Genomic DNA, 18,495 nt, shown 5'->3' on the forward strand with positions numbered 1-18,495 from the left:
AAAATTATCTTCAATTTACCAATCCTGTTTTCAACTGTCCGTTTGTATACTGAGCTACCCCATCGCGCTTTACCAATTTTAGGAATCTGCGAACAGCAAACGCTGCAAATGGTTCATAATGTTCTCCACAATCCGTTATTGCATCATAACATAACCCTCAACATTGCTTCTCGTATTCATAATACTAGACAATTCAATACTCTCTCTCGATCTAGAGCGCATTCCAATTTTGGTCAAAAACGTTTTTCCTTCCTTGGTCCTTCGAAATATAACGTTTTACCTAGACATCTCCAACAAATTACTAACAGCTTGTCCTTCAAAACTAACCTTAAAGAATTCCTGCGGCGAAGAATTCCACATTTACTTATTTGAATTGAAACTATGTCGTAAAAACAAAAAAAAGTTAATCGTCTCCAAACAATTAGTTTAACTGTTTAGTAATAATAATTCGTATTTATTTATAATTTCGTATTTGTAGTGTAAAATTTTCTTTTTCATATTGCTTCTTTAAAAGGATTTACAATCCACTAGAAGCACTTAGCTTAGTTATTTTGTTTCAAACTCCCTGTTGTTGTCTTTTTTGATTATTCTCAGCCTCTTATAAATATTTGTTTTCTTAATTTAGTGTTGCCTGTGGCTGAGAATTGAGTGTCCATTACCAGGGGGCTCGTCATGAGCTTTTTGGTATGGGGGAGAGCGGAGGGTCACTCAAAAAAAAAAAAAAAAAAAGCCATGAACATCCCTAGTAGCACAGATGTTATAATTGAGGCACAATAACTCTTATATGACCAGATCTGGTCATATAAGAGTTATTTTGCCTAAATTATAACATGTGTGTTACTCGGGATCCAAATTGACCGTTTTTCGTTCACTTCAAGGTGTTCTATGGCCAACTGTATCAAGTCTGGTCCTGCGTTCCAAATTCTTATCCACGGCCACGTTGTAAAATTTGATAGGTAATAAAGGTTCCAAGCACTCCCTCTAGAAGTTTTCATTAGATAAAGATCAGCAGTTGAATATACAATTGTATATAATGAACGATGACATTCTGAAAGAATTATGAATTCAAAAAGTTAAATATTTCAATAACTGAGTGACGAGAATATTTTGAAGGATTTTTCTTCTAAAGAATGATGATGTTTTGAAAGAATAATAAATTCATCACATCAATGTGTTTCCAACGTTAAGCGATAAATAGAAATATGATTGCCCAAAAATAAACTTAAAATCAATCTAGTTCAGTTTTATATCTGTTATACCGAACGATTTTTCGATCAACCTTCACTAAACACTCGTTTTCTAGTTAATTCTACCGAATGATCTTTAAATACAATTTCAAAATAAGCTTTCGACCAAATTTCCGTTCATCTAAACGTCATTCGACCAAATGTTATGCGATGAAATGTTTTAAATCCATTCGACCAAATGTCATTCGACCAAACGTCATTCAACCAAATAACATTCGACGAAATGTCCTAAAGCCTCAAAATACATTGGAAACTGTTAACATAGTTATCGGAGAACTTGCTAAAAGACAACATCGGAAGAGCTTTATAACTTTTTATGTTCAAATTCATTGTTACCAGACCAGCCAGTTCCAATGTTCTTGACCATGTTATATGTAAAATGTCTGATGCCCATCGCTTATATAACCATACTATTTTAAATGATGTTAGTGATCATTCGCTCATATTGTCAGAATTTGGTTTACGTTTCCGTTCAGAAGAGTTGTGCTGTCGAAAAACATAGTTAATCACGATAAACTGCATAGAGATTTCAAGTCTTTTATCGATACCATCGGAGTTAGGACAATGTTGACACTTGTTTGAGTAATATCATTGCTAAAATAATACGCTTTTGAAAAACTGTACTAGAACAATGTCCAAAACGGTTAATATTAAAGGTACGCATTGTCCTTGGATGAATTTAGAATTGTGGTCTTTGATCAAACTTAAAACAACTATTTGAAAAAGTGTTGTAAATATCCAAATAATTCTCACCTAGCCGAACTTCTAAAACATATATCAAGCAAATTAGATGTCGCTAAAAAGCAAACAAAAAAGAGGTATTATGAGAACTTGTTGAATAACACCACCCATTCAAAATTATGGAAAAATATCAACTCTATCTTAGGAAAATCAAAAACCAATACCGAATTGACACTGAATGTGAATGGTCAATACATTTCTGATGCAAAAATGGTATGCGAAGCCTTAATGAGCATTTTTCAACAGTTGGCTGTAAATTGGCCCAACAAATTCCATCTACACTTGAAAACCCATTGCAGTACATAATCCGATTTCGGAATCATGTTTTCTACAGCCTGCTTCTATAAATGAGGTTACACTTTTTATCAACGACTTGAATTCGAACAAAATTCCGGCCCAGACTGCATACCGGCAAAAATAATCAAAAACAATGTTGTAGCCTTTTCCCGTATACTTGCGGATTCTTTTAACTTAATAATTGAAACAGGTTTATATCCTGAATGCCTCAAAGTTGCTAAAGTCATACCAATTTTAAATCAGGAGATCGCTGTTTAGAAAAATTGTGTCAACTAACATTAATGAAAACTTTTTAGTAAATGGAAAACCAACTACAGTTAGTATTAGGGACGAATTGACTCCGCTTTCATTGGAGCTTCTTCGTAAAATGCGCGAGTCCCAGGAACTGCTGAAGATTAAGTTTGTTTGGCCTGGAAGAGGCGGAGGGATACTTGTTAAGAAGCATGAAGATTCGAAACCCGATGTAATCAAAACCAGAGATGATTTGAACCGTATTATGAATGCTTACTCGGTCGCTATGAACCAATCACCATCACCAAAGAGAAAGAAGAATGTTTATTAGTTTGTTCCATCATCAATTTCAATGTAACAGTAGTCTTATGTGTGTATGTTTATGTCTCAATATAAATTTTAGTAATGGATAAGTCTTTAAATTATTATCATAATCATATTGATGAGTTCAATGTGTCTTGTGGAAGAAATTCTTCGAAATATTTGCGTGTTTTACAGTGGAATGTCCGTGGAATAAATGATATGAGTAAGTTTGATAATATTTTGTTGTCTATTGATCACTTTGTGGTACCTATTGACGTTATAATACTGGGAGAAACGTGGATCAAGGCCGATAATACTGGATTATATAAAATAAATGGTTACAATAGCATTTTTTCTAGTCGGGAAAATTCGTCAGGTGGATTGGCTGTGTATATTAGAGACACCATAAAATATAATGTTCTTGAAAATCTATCTAGTGGAGGATTCCATCATATATCTGTTGAACTTAAAATGAATGGGGAAAAGTATGAAATTCATGGTGTTTATCGACCACCATCATTTGACTTCAATGTGTTTTATGAATTCATTGAATGCTGGCTTAATAAGAGTAATAGTCACCCCTGTTTCATCTTTGGCGATGTTAATGTACCTGTTAACCTAATAAATAACAATGGAGTGCTTCGGAGAGCCCAAGCAAGACAGTTTGTTTTCGAGACGCCGGGAATTCGTTATTGTTGAGTTCTGTTTGATCTTTCGACCTTGACACTTGCTCCTACGGGGCGAGCGACGGAGGCAGGATCAAACATGTCGCGCGTCGGTCTAGTAAATGAAAAAGTGGTGTGATCGGTTAGTTCGGTTAGAATAAGTGAAAAGTGCCGCGATCGGTTAGTTCTGTTTGATCTTTCGACCTTGACGCTTGCTCCTGCGGGGCGGGCGACGGGGGCAGGATCGAGCATGTCGCGCGTCGGTCTGGTGAGTGAAGGGGTGGCGTGATCGGTTAGTTCTTTTTGATCCTTTGACCTTGACGCTTGCTGCTGGGCGGTGCGTCAAGAAAGCCAAGTTTTTTTTTCCTTTTCGGGTCGCGCGCCTTTTTTTCTGAGTGCTTTTGTGTAGCCGAGCAGACGAGTGGGGCTGAGAGTGGATTGTGGCTGCACAGTGAAGGATGAAGGATCGATTGGTGAGCTCGTTTCATGCTACTGTTTCTAATCTATAGGATATCCCGAGTAACGCGCGTGTTATGGTTGATGCATGTTAGCTCTTGTATGACAAAATATAGTCTTGTAGGAGTTGACGGGCATCAGTTGTAGCATGTGTGTTCTTTGGGATGTATGACTGCACATTTAGTCGTTGCAATTGTGGGACGTAGATGTGAATTTTTCAACAAACTATGAATTGTTCGTCACTGTGAGTGTCGACACAAACTCTGATTCATGAATTATTTATGTTTCACATTTTTTTATTTTCAGAACACCCCTTTTTACTTTTATTTTTGTAATTAAAAAAAAAAACTTTGAATGGTTCGACACTACAAGTGTAGACTTGCGAAAAGTTCACTTTATTCGACAAACTTTGGATGGTTCGCCACTGTAAGTGTCGGCATAAGAATAAGAGTGTTCTATGATGTTCCAACCAATCAAGTTTTTTGTTTCTTTTCGAATAAGTAAAATATAATTACACATGCTTTCGTCCTGACAGCTGTAGGAATGTTACATTTAGGTATTTGTTCAACAAACTTTGAATGGTTCGTCACCTCAAGTGTCGGCATAATTTTCCTCTACATAGAAATTGTTCATATGAAATGAAAATATTATATTTGCAAATAAGCATGTATATATCTCACAAATCATTATTTATCATGGTCTAATCGCTTATCAAAGTGAATCCTGTGACCCAACGATCCTTCCCATTAACAAACATCCCTCCCAGTAACCTTTGTGGAGATGCAGAGGCAAACACGGTCTCCAAATAGCAAAGGTTACACACTAACATTCCTTCCCCCAATCCCACCTGACTGCAAGGACGTGGCCGGCGCCGTTATTGACCCTGTATAAATAGAGGCACTGAATTATGCACATTGAAGAAGATTATGGCCAATCCCAGCCAAACTTCTAGTTGATTCTTTGTGCATTTTCACTGACTTCGGTCAATCACGGAATAGCAACCATTGATATGTGTAGTCAGTCTAAGCTAAGCTAAGCTAAGCTGTTAACCTAATAAATAACAATGTTGTTCTCAAATACAAATATCTTTTGCAATCTTATAACTTTTTATGTTCAAATTCATTTGTTACCAGACCAGCCAGTTCCAATGTTCTTGACCATGTTATATGTAAAATGTCTGATGCCCATCGCTTATATAACCATACTATTTTAAATGATGTTAGTGATCATTCGCTCATATTGTCAGAATTTGGTTTACGTTTCCGTTCAGATAGAGTTGTGCTGTCGAAAAACATAGTTAATCACGATAAACTGCATAGAGATTTCAAGTCTTTTATCGATACCATCGGAGTTATAGACAATGTTGACACTTGTTTGAGTAATATCATTGCTAAATATAATACGCTTTTGAAAAACTGTACTAGAACAATGTCCAAAACGGTTAATATTAAAGGTACGCATTGTCCTTGGATGAATTTAGAATTGTGGTCTTTGATCAAACTTAAAAACAACTATTTGAAAAAGTGTTGTAAATATCCAAATAATTCTCACCTAGCCGAACTTCTAAAACATATATCAAGCAAATTAGATGTCGCTAAAAAGCAAACAAAAAAGAGGTATTATGAGAACTTGTTGAATAACACCACCCATTCAAAATTATGGAAAAATATCAACTCTATCTTAGGAAAATCAAAAACCAATACCGAATTGACACTGAATGTGAATGGTCAATACATTTCTGATGCAAAAATGGTATGCGAAGCCTTTAATGAGCATTTTTCAACAGTTGGCTGTAAATTGGCCCAACAAATTCCATCTACACTTGAAAACCCATTGCAGTACATAAATCCGATTTCGGAATCATGTTTTCTACAGCCTGCTTCTATAAATGAGGTTACACTTCTTATCAACGACTTGAATTCGAACAAAAGTTCCGGCCCAGACTGCATACCGGCAAAAATAATCAAAAACAATGTTGTAGCCTTTTCCCGTATACTTGCGGATTCTTTTAACTTAATAATTGAAACAGGTTTATATCCTGAATGCCTCAAAGTTGCTAAAGTCATACCAATTTTTAAATCAGGAGATCGCTGTTTAGCAGATAATTATCGGCCTATATCCACTTTATCTGTATTTAACAAAATATTTGAAAAGCTTTTGGTGACACGTTTAATGAAGTTTTTCGACAGGAATAATGTATTATACAGCATGCAATACGGTTTTCGCTCTGGGTGCAGCAGTTCAATAGCCATAACAGAACTTGTCGAAAAGATTCTTGAAGAAACTGATTCTAAAAAGTTTGTCGGTGCTCTGTTTCTTGACTTGAAAAAGGCATTTGATACTTTGGACCACAACATATTACTTAGCAAGCTAGATCTGTATGGAATAAGAGGTGTCGTTAATAATATTATTCGTAGCTACTTGAACACTAGAAAACAGTTGGTATCAATTGATGGGGTGAACAGTTCTCTAAAAGAAATATCTACAGGAGTTCCGCAAGGGAGCAACATTGGGCCTCTTCTTTTTCTAATTTACATAAATGATATATGCAAAATTAATCTGAAAGGTACTCCGAGGCTTTTTGCTGACGATACGGCATTGTTTTACCCTAATATAAATCCCGAACTAATAACAACAAATATGTGTGAAGATCTGCGTTTACTTCAAAGTTATTTTGCCTGCAATCTCCTTTCTTTGAACCTGAAAAAAACAAAGTATATGATTTTCAGATCACCAAGAAAAGCTCAACCGAATACACCTAGCATCATTATTGGTACTGCTATTATCGAAAAAGTTGATTCCTTTAAATATTTGGGTCTAACCCTTGATTGCACATTATCTTGGGATCAACATATTAAAACGGTCTGCAATAAAATTTCAGCAATGTGTGGAGTCCTTAAACGAGTAGTATCCTACCTTCCACGCAAAGCTTTACTTCTGTTTTATTATGCCCATATTCATTCTCATCTGAATTATCTTACTCTTTCATGGGGTAGAGCATGCAAATCTAAGCTCAAAAAACTTCAAACCCTCCAAAATCGCTGCCTCAAAATTATCTTCAATTTACCAATCCTGTTTTCAACTGTCCGTTTGTATACTGAGCTACCCCATCGCGCTTTACCAATTTTAGGAATCTGCGAACAGCAAACGCTGCAAATGGTTCATAATGTTCTCCACAATCCGTTATTGCATCATAACATAACCCTCAACATTGCTTCTCGTATTCATAATACTAGACAATTCAATACTCTCTCTCGATCTAGAGCGCATTCCAATTTTGGTCAAAAACGTTTTTCCTTCCTTGGTCCTTCGAAATATAACGTTTTACCTAGACATCTCCAACAAATTACTAACAGCTTGTCCTTCAAAACTAACCTTAAAGAATTCCTGCGGCGAAGAATTCCACATTTACTTATTTGAATTGAAACTATGTCGTAAAAACAAAAAAAAGTTAATCGTCTCCAAACAATTAGTTTAACTGTTTAGTAATAATAATTCGTATTTATTTATAATTTCGTATTTGTAGTGTAAAATTTTCTTTTTCATATTGCTTCTTTAAAAGGATTTACAATCCACTAGAAGCACTTAGCTTAGTTATTTTGTTTCAAACTCCCTGTTGTTGTCTTTTTTGATTATTCTCAGCCTCTTATAAATATTTGTTTTCTTAATTTAGTGTTGCCTGTGGCTGAGAATTGAGTGTCCATTACCAGGGGGCTCGTCATGAGCTTTTTGGTATGGGGGAGAGCGGAGGGTCACTCAAAAAAAAAAAAAAAAAGCCATGAACATCCCTAGTAGCACAGATGTTATAATTGAGGCACAATAACTCTTATATGACCAGATCTGGTCATATAAGAGTTATTTTGCCTAAATTATAACATGTGTGTTACTCGGGATCCAAATTGACCGTTTTTCGTTCACTTCAAGGTGTTCTATGGCCAACTGTATCAAGTCTGGTCCTGCGTTCCAAATTCTTATCCACGGCCACGTTGTAAAATTTGATAGGTAATAAAGGTTCCAAGCACTCCCTCTAGAAGTTTTCATTAGATAAAGATCAGCAGTTGAATATACAATTGTATATAATGAACGATGACATTCTGAAAGAATTATGAATTCAAAAAGTTAAATATTTCAATAACTGAGTGACGAGAATATTTTGAAGGATTTTTCTTCTAAAGAATGATGATGTTTTGAAAGAATAATAAATTCATCACATCAATGTGTTTCCAACGTTAAGCGATAAATAGAAATATGATTGCCCAAAAATAAACTTAAAATCAATCTAGTTCAGTTTTATATCTGTTATACCGAACGATTTTTCGATCAACCTTCACTAAACACTCGTTTTCTAGTTAATTCTACCGAATGATCTTTAAATACAATTTCAAAATAAGCTTTCGACCAAATTTCCGTTCATCTAAACGTCATTCGACCAAATGTTATGCGATGAAATGTTTTAAATCCATTCGACCAAATGTCATTCGACCAAACGTCATTCAACCAAATAACATTCGACGAAATGTCCTAAAGCCTCAAAATACATTGGAAACTGTTAACATAGTTATCGGAGAACTTGCTAAAAGACAACATCGGAAGAGCTGCTAGAAACATTGATCAGAGTAATTTATGGATGAACTCCTAGAAGAACAAAAGAATAATCTTTAAAGGAATTCTTCACAAAATACCCTGAAAAATTCCTAGGGTTATTAGTGAATCAATGCAGATGATCGCTGGAAGAATTCTTTGGAAGCATCGGAAAAATCCTTGAATTTCTTGGTCTTAGTGGAATCCGTGGGGAAACTTCTGGAGAAATTCCTGAATAATTACTCGAATAAATATTTAATTAAGATCTTAAATGAACTGTTGAAGAAGTTTTTGAAGGATTTTCAGTAGAAATTTCCAGGGCAATTCCTTGAGGCAACCCTTGAATAATTCGTAGAGTAATTACTGAAGGAACAAATGCCCTGTAGAACTAATGCTGTAATCCTTTGAAAACTGACTGATGTAAGCCTTGGAATCATTCGAGAAGAATTATTACTTTTAGAGAAATTACTGGATGAATCCCTGTAGGAATTTCGTGAAATTTGTAGAGGAATTTCTGTTGGGTTTATTTGAAAAGTATTTGGCAGATTTCTTGGAGATATTTTTGGAAGAATTTCTTCAGTGAGGCAACCCTTCGAAATTTGGCATGACGAAAAACGAATCGGTAGCGGACAAATCTACACTTTTCATTGGATTTGTGTTTTTAATTTGACTTTGAATTTCGCTATAGATTTAGCTTTGGAACTGGCTTTTGATTTGGCTTTGTGTCAGGCTGGGGATATGGTTTTGGATGTAGATTTAGATTTGATTTTGAATTTGGCTTCTGATGTGGCTTTTGATTTGGATTTTATGTTGGAGTGGGGTAAATAATTTGAATTCGGATTTAAATTTTAATTTAGATTTAGTTATGAATCTGGAGGTTTTGGTGTTGACTTTGGATAAAGTTTTGAATTTGGTTTTGGATATGGCTTTGGATTTGGATATTAATTAGTTGTTGGATGAGGTTTTGAATATACAGTTAACTCTCGCTTACTCGATATTCGATGTCTCGATATCGAGTTAGAGAACCATAGTAAAAGTTGATTTTCATGGCTGACTCGATAATCCCTTGGATCGCAGTTGCTCTGGTTTTGTGTTCTGAAATTTATAACCTCCCTAACTTGATGGTCGCCTCAATATCGAGTAATTTCGAGTTGACTGGTTTTTTATTTAGCTTTGGATATGGCGCTGGGCTTAGATTAGGCTTTGGATTCGACTATGCCTTGGACTTTGCATTTGGTTTTGGATTCAGACTTTTGATAAAGATTCGATTTTTTTTCTTTGGATAGAAATCTGCATTTGTATTGAATTTGAATTTGTTTCATAAATCATGAGAGTCGATCCTTATATATTATTACTTCGTGGACTCCATGGAAAGTCGTCACGGCCCTATAAGGGTCCGTGGACCACCCGTTGGGAAACCCTGCAATAGAGGATCGGATTTCAAGAAACAACAGTCGGCAGAAAGGCCGCAACGTTCTTCAAGGACACTGCTGGGAAGGGTGATTTAATTTCCTCAGTTGACCCAAGTTCAAGAGTTCCACGCTGGTAGTCTTAAATTTTCGCTATAAAGTTAAAACGAATCAGAGAGCATCTCCAAGTTTTGTTACGAAATGAGAAACGAAGCTAACAGGGATCGCTCCCTTCACTAGTTATGGCGGGTATGTTTTCCCGTCGACAATGGTGCCAAAGTCTGAACAAAACAAGAGCACAAACAGTGTCGAAATGTCCTTCGGTTTCAATTTCGACGAAAGGTGCCGCGCGCTAACATTGTCACTAATGAGCAAACAAATTTTCCGCAATTCCCAGCTGGAAACAGTCCTCTGTCAGCAGTTTTGTTGACAAGCAGTGCTCTCATCAACTGGAGAAAAAAAAATTCTGGCGACACGTGGCGATGGTTTTGGCTCTAACGTCGAAACAAAGTAGAGACGACGATTGTTTCCGGTTGTTTGCGGAATGTATTTGCGCGCGCCATTGTCGTGCTTGCACATGGAGCGAAGACAAATTGTTGGAGGTGGTATCATTTCAATCAAATTGACGAACATTTAGGAAGTTATGTGTAATTTTAGTCTTCGATTTCTCAGAATTATGTTATGAGTTGGATTTGGATTGATCTGGAATCTGGAATTTGGTTTTGGCTATGGGTTTCTATTTAATTATATATATTACAAATTAATTAGTTTGGATTTGGCCAAGGATTTGGGTTTGTTTTGAGATTTGTCTTCAGATTTGAGTTTGGATTTGGCATTGGGTTTAGGTTTGACTTCGGATTTAGATCTGGATTTGTATTTAATTTAAATTTGTGGTTGATTGTTGATTTGATTTAAATTCTGGAACTGGATTCGGTTTTGGATTTAGATAGATTAGGCTTTCGATTCAATTATGTATATGGGTTTGGATTAAGCTTTGGATTTGGATCTTGATTTTTGATTTGAATCTAGTTTTGGTTAATCCACTAAGTCTTAAATTTGATCATGGTTTTGACTTCTAAATTAGATTAGAATTTTACTTTAGATTAGACTCTGGATTTGAAATTGACTGTGGATATGGATTTGGTTCTGGAACTGTCTTTAATTTAGATTTGATTCTTTGATTTGAATCTTAATTTGGAATTTTTGTGGAACAGGATCTGGTGTTAAACATCGCTCTAGGTTTAGCCGAGGCTTAAGGATTGGATTTGGCTTCGAAACTTGACTAAAGTTTTGATTTCAATCTAAACTCATTTAATTTAAATTTGGCTTGCAATCCAGATTGAGATTGGGATTCAGATTTGAGATTGGGATTCAGATTTAAGATTGGGATTCAGATTTAAGATTGGGATTCAGATTTGAGATTGCGATTCAGATTTGAGATTGCGATTCAGATTTGAGATTGGGATTCAGATTTGAGATTGGGATTCAGATTTGAGATTGGGATTCAGATTTGAGATTGGGATTCAGATTTGAGATTGGGATTCAGATTTGAGATTGGGATTCAGATTTGAGATTGGGATTCAGATTTGAGATTGGGATTCAGATTTGAGATTGGGATTCAGATTTGAGATTGGGATTCAGATTTGAGATTGGGATTCAGATTTGAGATTGGGATTCAGATTTGAGATTGGGATTCAGATTTGAGATTGGGATTCAGATTTGAGATTGGGATTCAGATTTGAGATTGGGATTCAGATTTGAGATTGGGATTCAGATTTGAGATTGGGATTGGGATTGGATTGGGATTGGGATTGGGATTGGGATTGGGATTGGGATTGGGATTGGGATTGGGATTGGGATTGGGATTGGGATTGGGATTGGGATTGGGATTGGGATTGGGATTGGGATTGGGATTGGGATTGGGATTGGGATTGGGATTGGGATTGGGATTGGGATTGGGATTGGGATTGGGATTGGGATTGGGATTGGGATTGGGATTGGGATTGGGATTGGGATTGGGATTGGGATTGGGATTGGGATTGGGATTGGGATTGGGATTGGGATTGGGATTGGGATTGGGATTGGGATTGGGATTGGGATTGGGATTGGGATTGGGATTGGGATTGGGATTGGGATTGGGATTGGGATTGGGATTGGGATTGGGATTGGGATTGGGATTGGGATTGGGATTGGGATTGGGATTGGGATTGGGATTGGGATTGGGATTGGGATTGGGATTGGATTGGGATTGGGATTGGGATTGGGATTGGGATTGGGATTGGGATGGGATTGGGATTGGGATTGGGATGGGATTGGGATGGGATTGGGATTGGGATTGGGATTGGGATTGGGATTGGGATTGGGATTGGGATTGGGATTGGGAATTGGGATTGGGATTGGGAATTGGGATTGGGATTGGGATTGGGATTGGGATTGGGATTGGGATTGGGATTGGGATTGGGATTGGGATTGGATTGGGATTGGGATTGGGATTGGATTGGGATTGGGATTGGGATGGGATTGGGATTGGATTGGATTGGGATTGGGATTGGGATTGGGATTGGATTGGGATTGGGATTGGATGGATTGGGATTGGGATTGGGATTGGGATTGGGATTGGGATTGGGATTGGGATTGGGATTGATGCGAAAAAATGCGCATTTGTAAGGTTCCGATTTGTGTGACAACTGTTAATTTTCTAACGTTGATTTTCATCTTACTCAATCACGTTTAGCATTGATCTGAAGGATGGAATATCGTTAGCTCTCTATTCTTAAATAACAATTTAGAATCGTGAATACTTTTTAAGTGATCAAATTCCACGCATTTCTTGGGATTCATTTTGTTATTTACGCTTTTTGATACTTCACATAAAAATTTTACAAAAATACCTTATAATTTATTATTTCTCGCAAGTATTCCAAAATTCGCTAAATTAAGGTTTTCATAACGCTGAATTTTCGATATTGGTTCCAACATGAACCCGAATATTTCTCGATTAACTTCAAAATTCAAAATCAACTTTACCTCACATCGTGCGGCATCGGCAGTGTGGCTCCGCGGTCCAGCAAGATTTTGATGATTTCGTAGTTGTCCCGATGGGCCGCCAAAATCAGAGGTGTAATATCCGGTGTGAAAGTTGCCGTATCCGGTGGAAGCGCTTCCCAGCTCTGTGGAGGTAGAAAAAAAAAGAAACCATCAACCACAACGGTAAAAAGAACCAAAATGTAATCCAATTTCGGTTGTCTCCCGCCCCTCTCCCCCACAAGAACTGGACACTTACATGCGGATCTCCGTTTTTGTGGCAGCTATCCTCGTGGTCCAGCAGCACCTCGACCGCCTCGACGAACTCCTCGGAGATGGCGTGCAGAAGGGCGTCCTTCGTGTCCATCTTGTGATTGATGAGCAGTTCCACCATCTCGAGATTCTCGTTGTCGATGGCCATCAGAAGGGCGGATCTGCCCAGCGGGTCCACACAGTTGATGTTGATGTGCCCCTCCGCCTCGGCCTTCTCCAGTATCCTGTGGCACAAATAGAAAGACGATGCAACCATGTAGAAAAACGTGTAGAAGTCATGCAAAGTCCGAATCGACAGGAATGGCAAAAGAGTTTTGCGATTAGGGGAAAATTAAAATGCTTCCTAGTAAATCAAAAATTGCCCCATGATAAATGCGACTATTATCCATTATGAATAAACTTAAAATATCCGTGAATAGCTTCAGTTTACACTTTTACTTGAAGTCAGAAAATTAGTTGTATTATCGGTATCACTGAAATTTTTGAGGCAATAAATTCTTAATTTTTGGAAACGTCATGGTGAATAACTGCTTTTTTCCGTTAATCAGTTTCAATTTTCCATAAAGCATTTTCAATGTTTATGGGTGCATCAAACTGGCTGCCACCAGGAAGCACATCCCACACCCGGAAGGAAGTGCCAAAAATAGAGAGATAAAAAACCGAAAAGCATACCTTCGGGTGCTGGCGACATCTCCTCGTTCGACCGCCAGGAGATATTTCTTCTCGTCCAGGGATAGGGCCGCAATCTCCTGGTGCGGTCGGACCACGTTTTCCTCCTCCATCATGCCGTGGATGCTGTGTCTCTGCAAGGGAAGAGATGAATTTGTACAATGTGGAATGAAAAAAACACATTTCAAGCATGTTCGACCACATGAGCAAGGATAGAGGTAACAGATCTGTAATGAAGATGACGATGATATTGACACGCTCGAAATGAAGGAAAATATCGACGATCATGCTCGAGATTGACATGGCTTGGCTAGTATTCGAAGTAGCGGTGTATATTGGTCATTCATTCGAGTGGGGACAATGCTTTACTCTGACAAGAATTAGAATTACCTTTTAATCAATCACAAAATGACAATTTTCGACAAATTCTGCCGGCGGGATTTCTGGGCTAAATGGCTCACGGTAAATGGCTGGGCATGGCGTACCATATGTACCTCGCGTACCTGCAGCAATAAAATACACCCATTTGTGGGTCCTTAGCCTCTTGCCCAGCAACTCCTATCGTGGTACTGGCCGGGGTACGAGTAACCTTGGGGAAGATCGGGTAATCAACACCCGGTGGGAACTTTGGTCGTACGCTGATGTCAGGCCCTGCAAGCCAACCGTAAAAACACATCAGCACAGGAACGTCAACGAGAGAATACGGACCGGAACAATCGGCAAAGACCACAGCGACGGAAATGGACTAGCGATTGGAAACTCGGTACGTGGAACTGCAAATCTCTCAACTTCATCGGAAGTACTCGCATACTCTCCGATGTACTGAAGACCCGCGGTTTCGACATCGTAGCGCTGCAGGAGGTGTGCTGGACAGGAGCATTGGTGCGAACGTTTAGAGGTAATCATACCATCTACCAGAGCTGCGGCAACACACGCGAGCTGGGAACAGCTTTCATAGTGATGGGTGATATGCAAAGGCGCGTGATCGGGTGGTGGCCGATCAATGAACGAATGTGCAAGTTAAGAATCAAAGGCCGATTCTTTAACTTCAGCATAATCGACGTGCATAGCCCACACTCCGGAAGCACTGATGATGACAAGGACGCATTTTACGCGCAGCTCGAACGCGAGTACGACCGCTGCCCAAACCACAACGCCAAAAACTTCATAGGAGATTTGAAAGCTTAGGTTGACCAGGAGGAGGAGTTCAGACCGACGATTGGAAAGTTCAGCGCCCACCGGTTGACGAACGAGAACGGGCTACGACTGATAGACTTTGTCGCCTCCAAGAATATGGCCATTCGTAGCACCTATTTCAAGCACAGCCTCCCGTATCGGTACACCTGGAGATCACCTCAGCAGACGGAATCGATAGACGGCACTTCTCCGACATAACCGACGTCAGAACCAATCGTGGTGCTAACAATGACTCCGACCACTACCCGGTGATGGTGAAACTGCGCCCAAAACTATCCGTCATCAACGATGTACGGTACCGACGCCCGCCTCGGTACAATCTAGCGCGACTGAAACAAACGGATGTCACAAATGCGTACGCTTACAAGTACAAGTTAAGAAAGGTGTGCTTTAAATCTTAATAAGTTTATTTTTTCCTCCCCCTGTTGCATTACGTTATATTTGAACCATCCCTTATAAATCCTGAAGTCATCGCTGCGTTTGTATGTTTTCCAATCACAACGGATGCGTCGTCAATGCCAAAGCCAAGATAAAATTTAGCCTAATATCAAAACATGCAAATTATTTTTCTCCATAGCAGCAAACATTATCTTCTTTAATAATGTGTATGATAAACTGTAGAAGGGGAGGAGCCAAGTCTATACTCTGGGGGTATGAAAGATACAGACATCATCTGTTTGCCATCATTTTCATTTGAAGCGCTAGAGATGACGAAGCCAGGAGGTGTCGCCACGGAGAAACGCATGAGCTTCGATCGTAGAAATCTTTCTACGATCAAGAAGAAGGCACGCCAACGCAGGAGGAGGAGATACTTGCAAATGAAATTTGTAAGTATCAACAGGATGGTATTCTTACGCGGTAGTAACATTCTCGTTAGGGCCAATATTACGAATAAAGAGTTGTTTTGAATAGTTTTCCTTAATTCGAATAATAAGCGGTTAGGTAACCACTTATATAAGAAAGCTTCAAAGTGGTTCTGCTGTGACTGCTGATGATTTATCGTCAACCAGCCTCTAGCGAAAGCTGAAAACATCTATAATAAAAATAAAAAAAAAAATATCATCAACACCACAACATGGCCCTTTTAAGGCCCTTAAAGGGAGTCAATAAAAGCAAATGATGGAAATGAATAGGTGGAGAGGCATCGCAAGGGAGTGACAAGATTGAAATTTAATTAGGTGGTGAAAGTTGAGCAAGCCATTTTAAAGTCAGTAAGCATCGAAGCGTCCAAAGCTTTGAGCCAATCCTTTTCCAGTAGAGAAGCTAGGCAAAATACAGGACGACCTACAAAATAATTTTTCCATGCATTTAAACATTCATCATCCCACCAAAAAGAAGGCCAATTTTTCTTTAAGTTTCCTGTAAGAACCTTCTTTTTCTGAGATTTATGTAAGCATTCAAACAACAATTTTGAAAAAAAGATTAGATTTTTCAATTGCAGAAGGAGAAATATCACTCTTTATAATTGAAATTGAAATCAAATCTGCAAATTTAGTCCAGTCTACATTTTTACATACATTAAATACAAAAGTCTCTGGTGTAAATATGTCACATCTAGTATTTTGGAATTCAATCAAAATAGGTAAATGATCATTATTATTTGGATCATTAATAGTTTTCCAAGAAAACTTAAAAAAAATCAGAATAGTCAATTGTTGACAATATGACTTAAAATTACACTGAATAGCAACACAAAAAGCGTAAGAGGTGGAGTCTGTTTGTAACATATTTAAGTTATCTCAAAATTGTTGATTTGTTGCAAAACACTTAAAAAAAAATAAACAAAAATGTAGAATTGAACTTCCGACATCAAGATCAGTAATCTTTTTTTTTCTTTTTAACTAGTTCATTTATTTGAGTTTCAGTGATCTTCTCCTCTACTAACTACTCCACCAGCTCTTCGAACATTTACTTCGCCAATGCATTGGCATATAGAAGCTAGCGCATTGCGTAATTAAAGCTTGTTGCTTACAACTTTACTGCACCCTTCGGAATACAAGTTCACTACTGGAAAAATAAGGCCGCGCCTGAAATAACCTAGAGTTTTCGCAAAAAAACTTTTACGCAACACATAAGAAACACCATTTAAACAAACAAACTGTGGCTAGACCAAGTGTTCGTTATTAGACATGGTGTGTCAGAAACCGTTAATAACGCAAAAATAAATGTCCAAAAGCTCGGCACCTACCATTCGAAAGATATAGTATTCAAGCATCTTATCCATAAATTTGAATATATTCTAACGAATCGAAAGTTATCGTGATTTGAAGGTTTTGAGCTATTTTGGAAAGGATATTTCACATGCCTCTAAATGTTCCCAATGCATAATATTAACGATGCATCATTGTTAATTTATGAACCAGTCAAGTAACCATCAGTTTTGCATTAAGCATTCAAAACATATGATATCCAAGCATCTAATTTGTAACGGAGAAGATGCTTGAATACTATATCTTACGAATGGTAGGTGTCAAATCCATAAACATTTTTTTTGTGTTATTATCGGTTTCAAGTACGCCGTGTAGATGATAAATAAGGTGCAACTCAACCATATTGCAACTTGATTAAAACGGCTTTAAGACATTAGGTCGAAAGAACAGTTGGTCGAAGGGACATTTGGTCGAATGGACGTTTGGTCGAATGGTTTTAGAACATTCTGTCGAAAGATTAGTTAATAGTATTTGGTCAAACAATCGCGAGGCTTCCCGACTAGAGGCTTGTAACAAAAATATAATAAAATTTTATCAGAATATGATATGCATATCATGTTATGATATAATTTTGTTAGGCTCCGTTATCCATAGAACATAATAAAACAGAAATATAACATAATGTGTTATATTTCCCTATAAGATATTTTTTTGTTCATTATTAACAACTTTATAACAAAATAAATAGATAGTTATGCATTGCAATAATATAGAATATTATCGTATATCGAACAGTATTATAATTTTGATACTTTGTATCAAACATCATAACTTGGTTTGATATGTTTTTGATAGAATTAAAACACATTTTGTTATGTTTATGTTACTATTCATACACTTTTTGTTATAATTTTAGTTATTTTAACAAGATCCTGCATCAAGTTTGTAACAACCTATGTTCGAAAAAAACTTATAACATAATAACATATGCTGATATAATTTTGTTATGTACCCTTAGTCGGGTTAGTAGATGTAGAACCGAACTTGATTTTTGCACAATGGATGATCTTAAATTCACTTTTGGCAAATATACTTTACCTCAGAACTCAACAGCGAGTATATCACATATATGTTTTACTCTACAAGATTTTTTTATTTTACCAAATTTTGTAGCAGTTCAAAGGTCACTGTACTTACTTATAGCTTAACGTTGGAAACACAATAATCTGTTGAATTTATTATTCTTTTAAAA

General features: G+C 37.4%; 1 protein-coding gene across 9 annotated transcripts in view; it reads right to left on the reverse strand.

Moving 5' to 3' along the window:
• LOC5565862 (transient receptor potential-gamma protein) overlaps window positions 1-18,495 on the reverse strand; it is a 535,758-nt gene that overhangs the window by 137,737 nt on the left and 379,526 nt on the right. For all 9 annotated transcript variants that reach the window (XM_021847945.1, XM_021847940.1, XM_021847939.1 and 6 more), the window contains 3 exons: window positions 13,900-14,030; window positions 13,214-13,451; window positions 12,958-13,100 (listed from right to left, as the gene is read on the reverse strand). In XM_021847945.1, the coding sequence (XP_021703637.1) occupies window positions 12,958-13,100; window positions 13,214-13,451; window positions 13,900-14,030 (512 nt within the window). The remainder of the gene's footprint in view (window positions 1-12,957; window positions 13,101-13,213; window positions 13,452-13,899; window positions 14,031-18,495) is intronic.

The sequence above is a fragment of the Aedes aegypti genome, chromosome 2 (assembly GCF_002204515.2).
Source record: "Aedes aegypti strain LVP_AGWG chromosome 2, AaegL5.0 Primary Assembly, whole genome shotgun sequence".
Taxonomy (NCBI): Eukaryota; Metazoa; Arthropoda; class Insecta; order Diptera; family Culicidae; genus Aedes; species Aedes aegypti.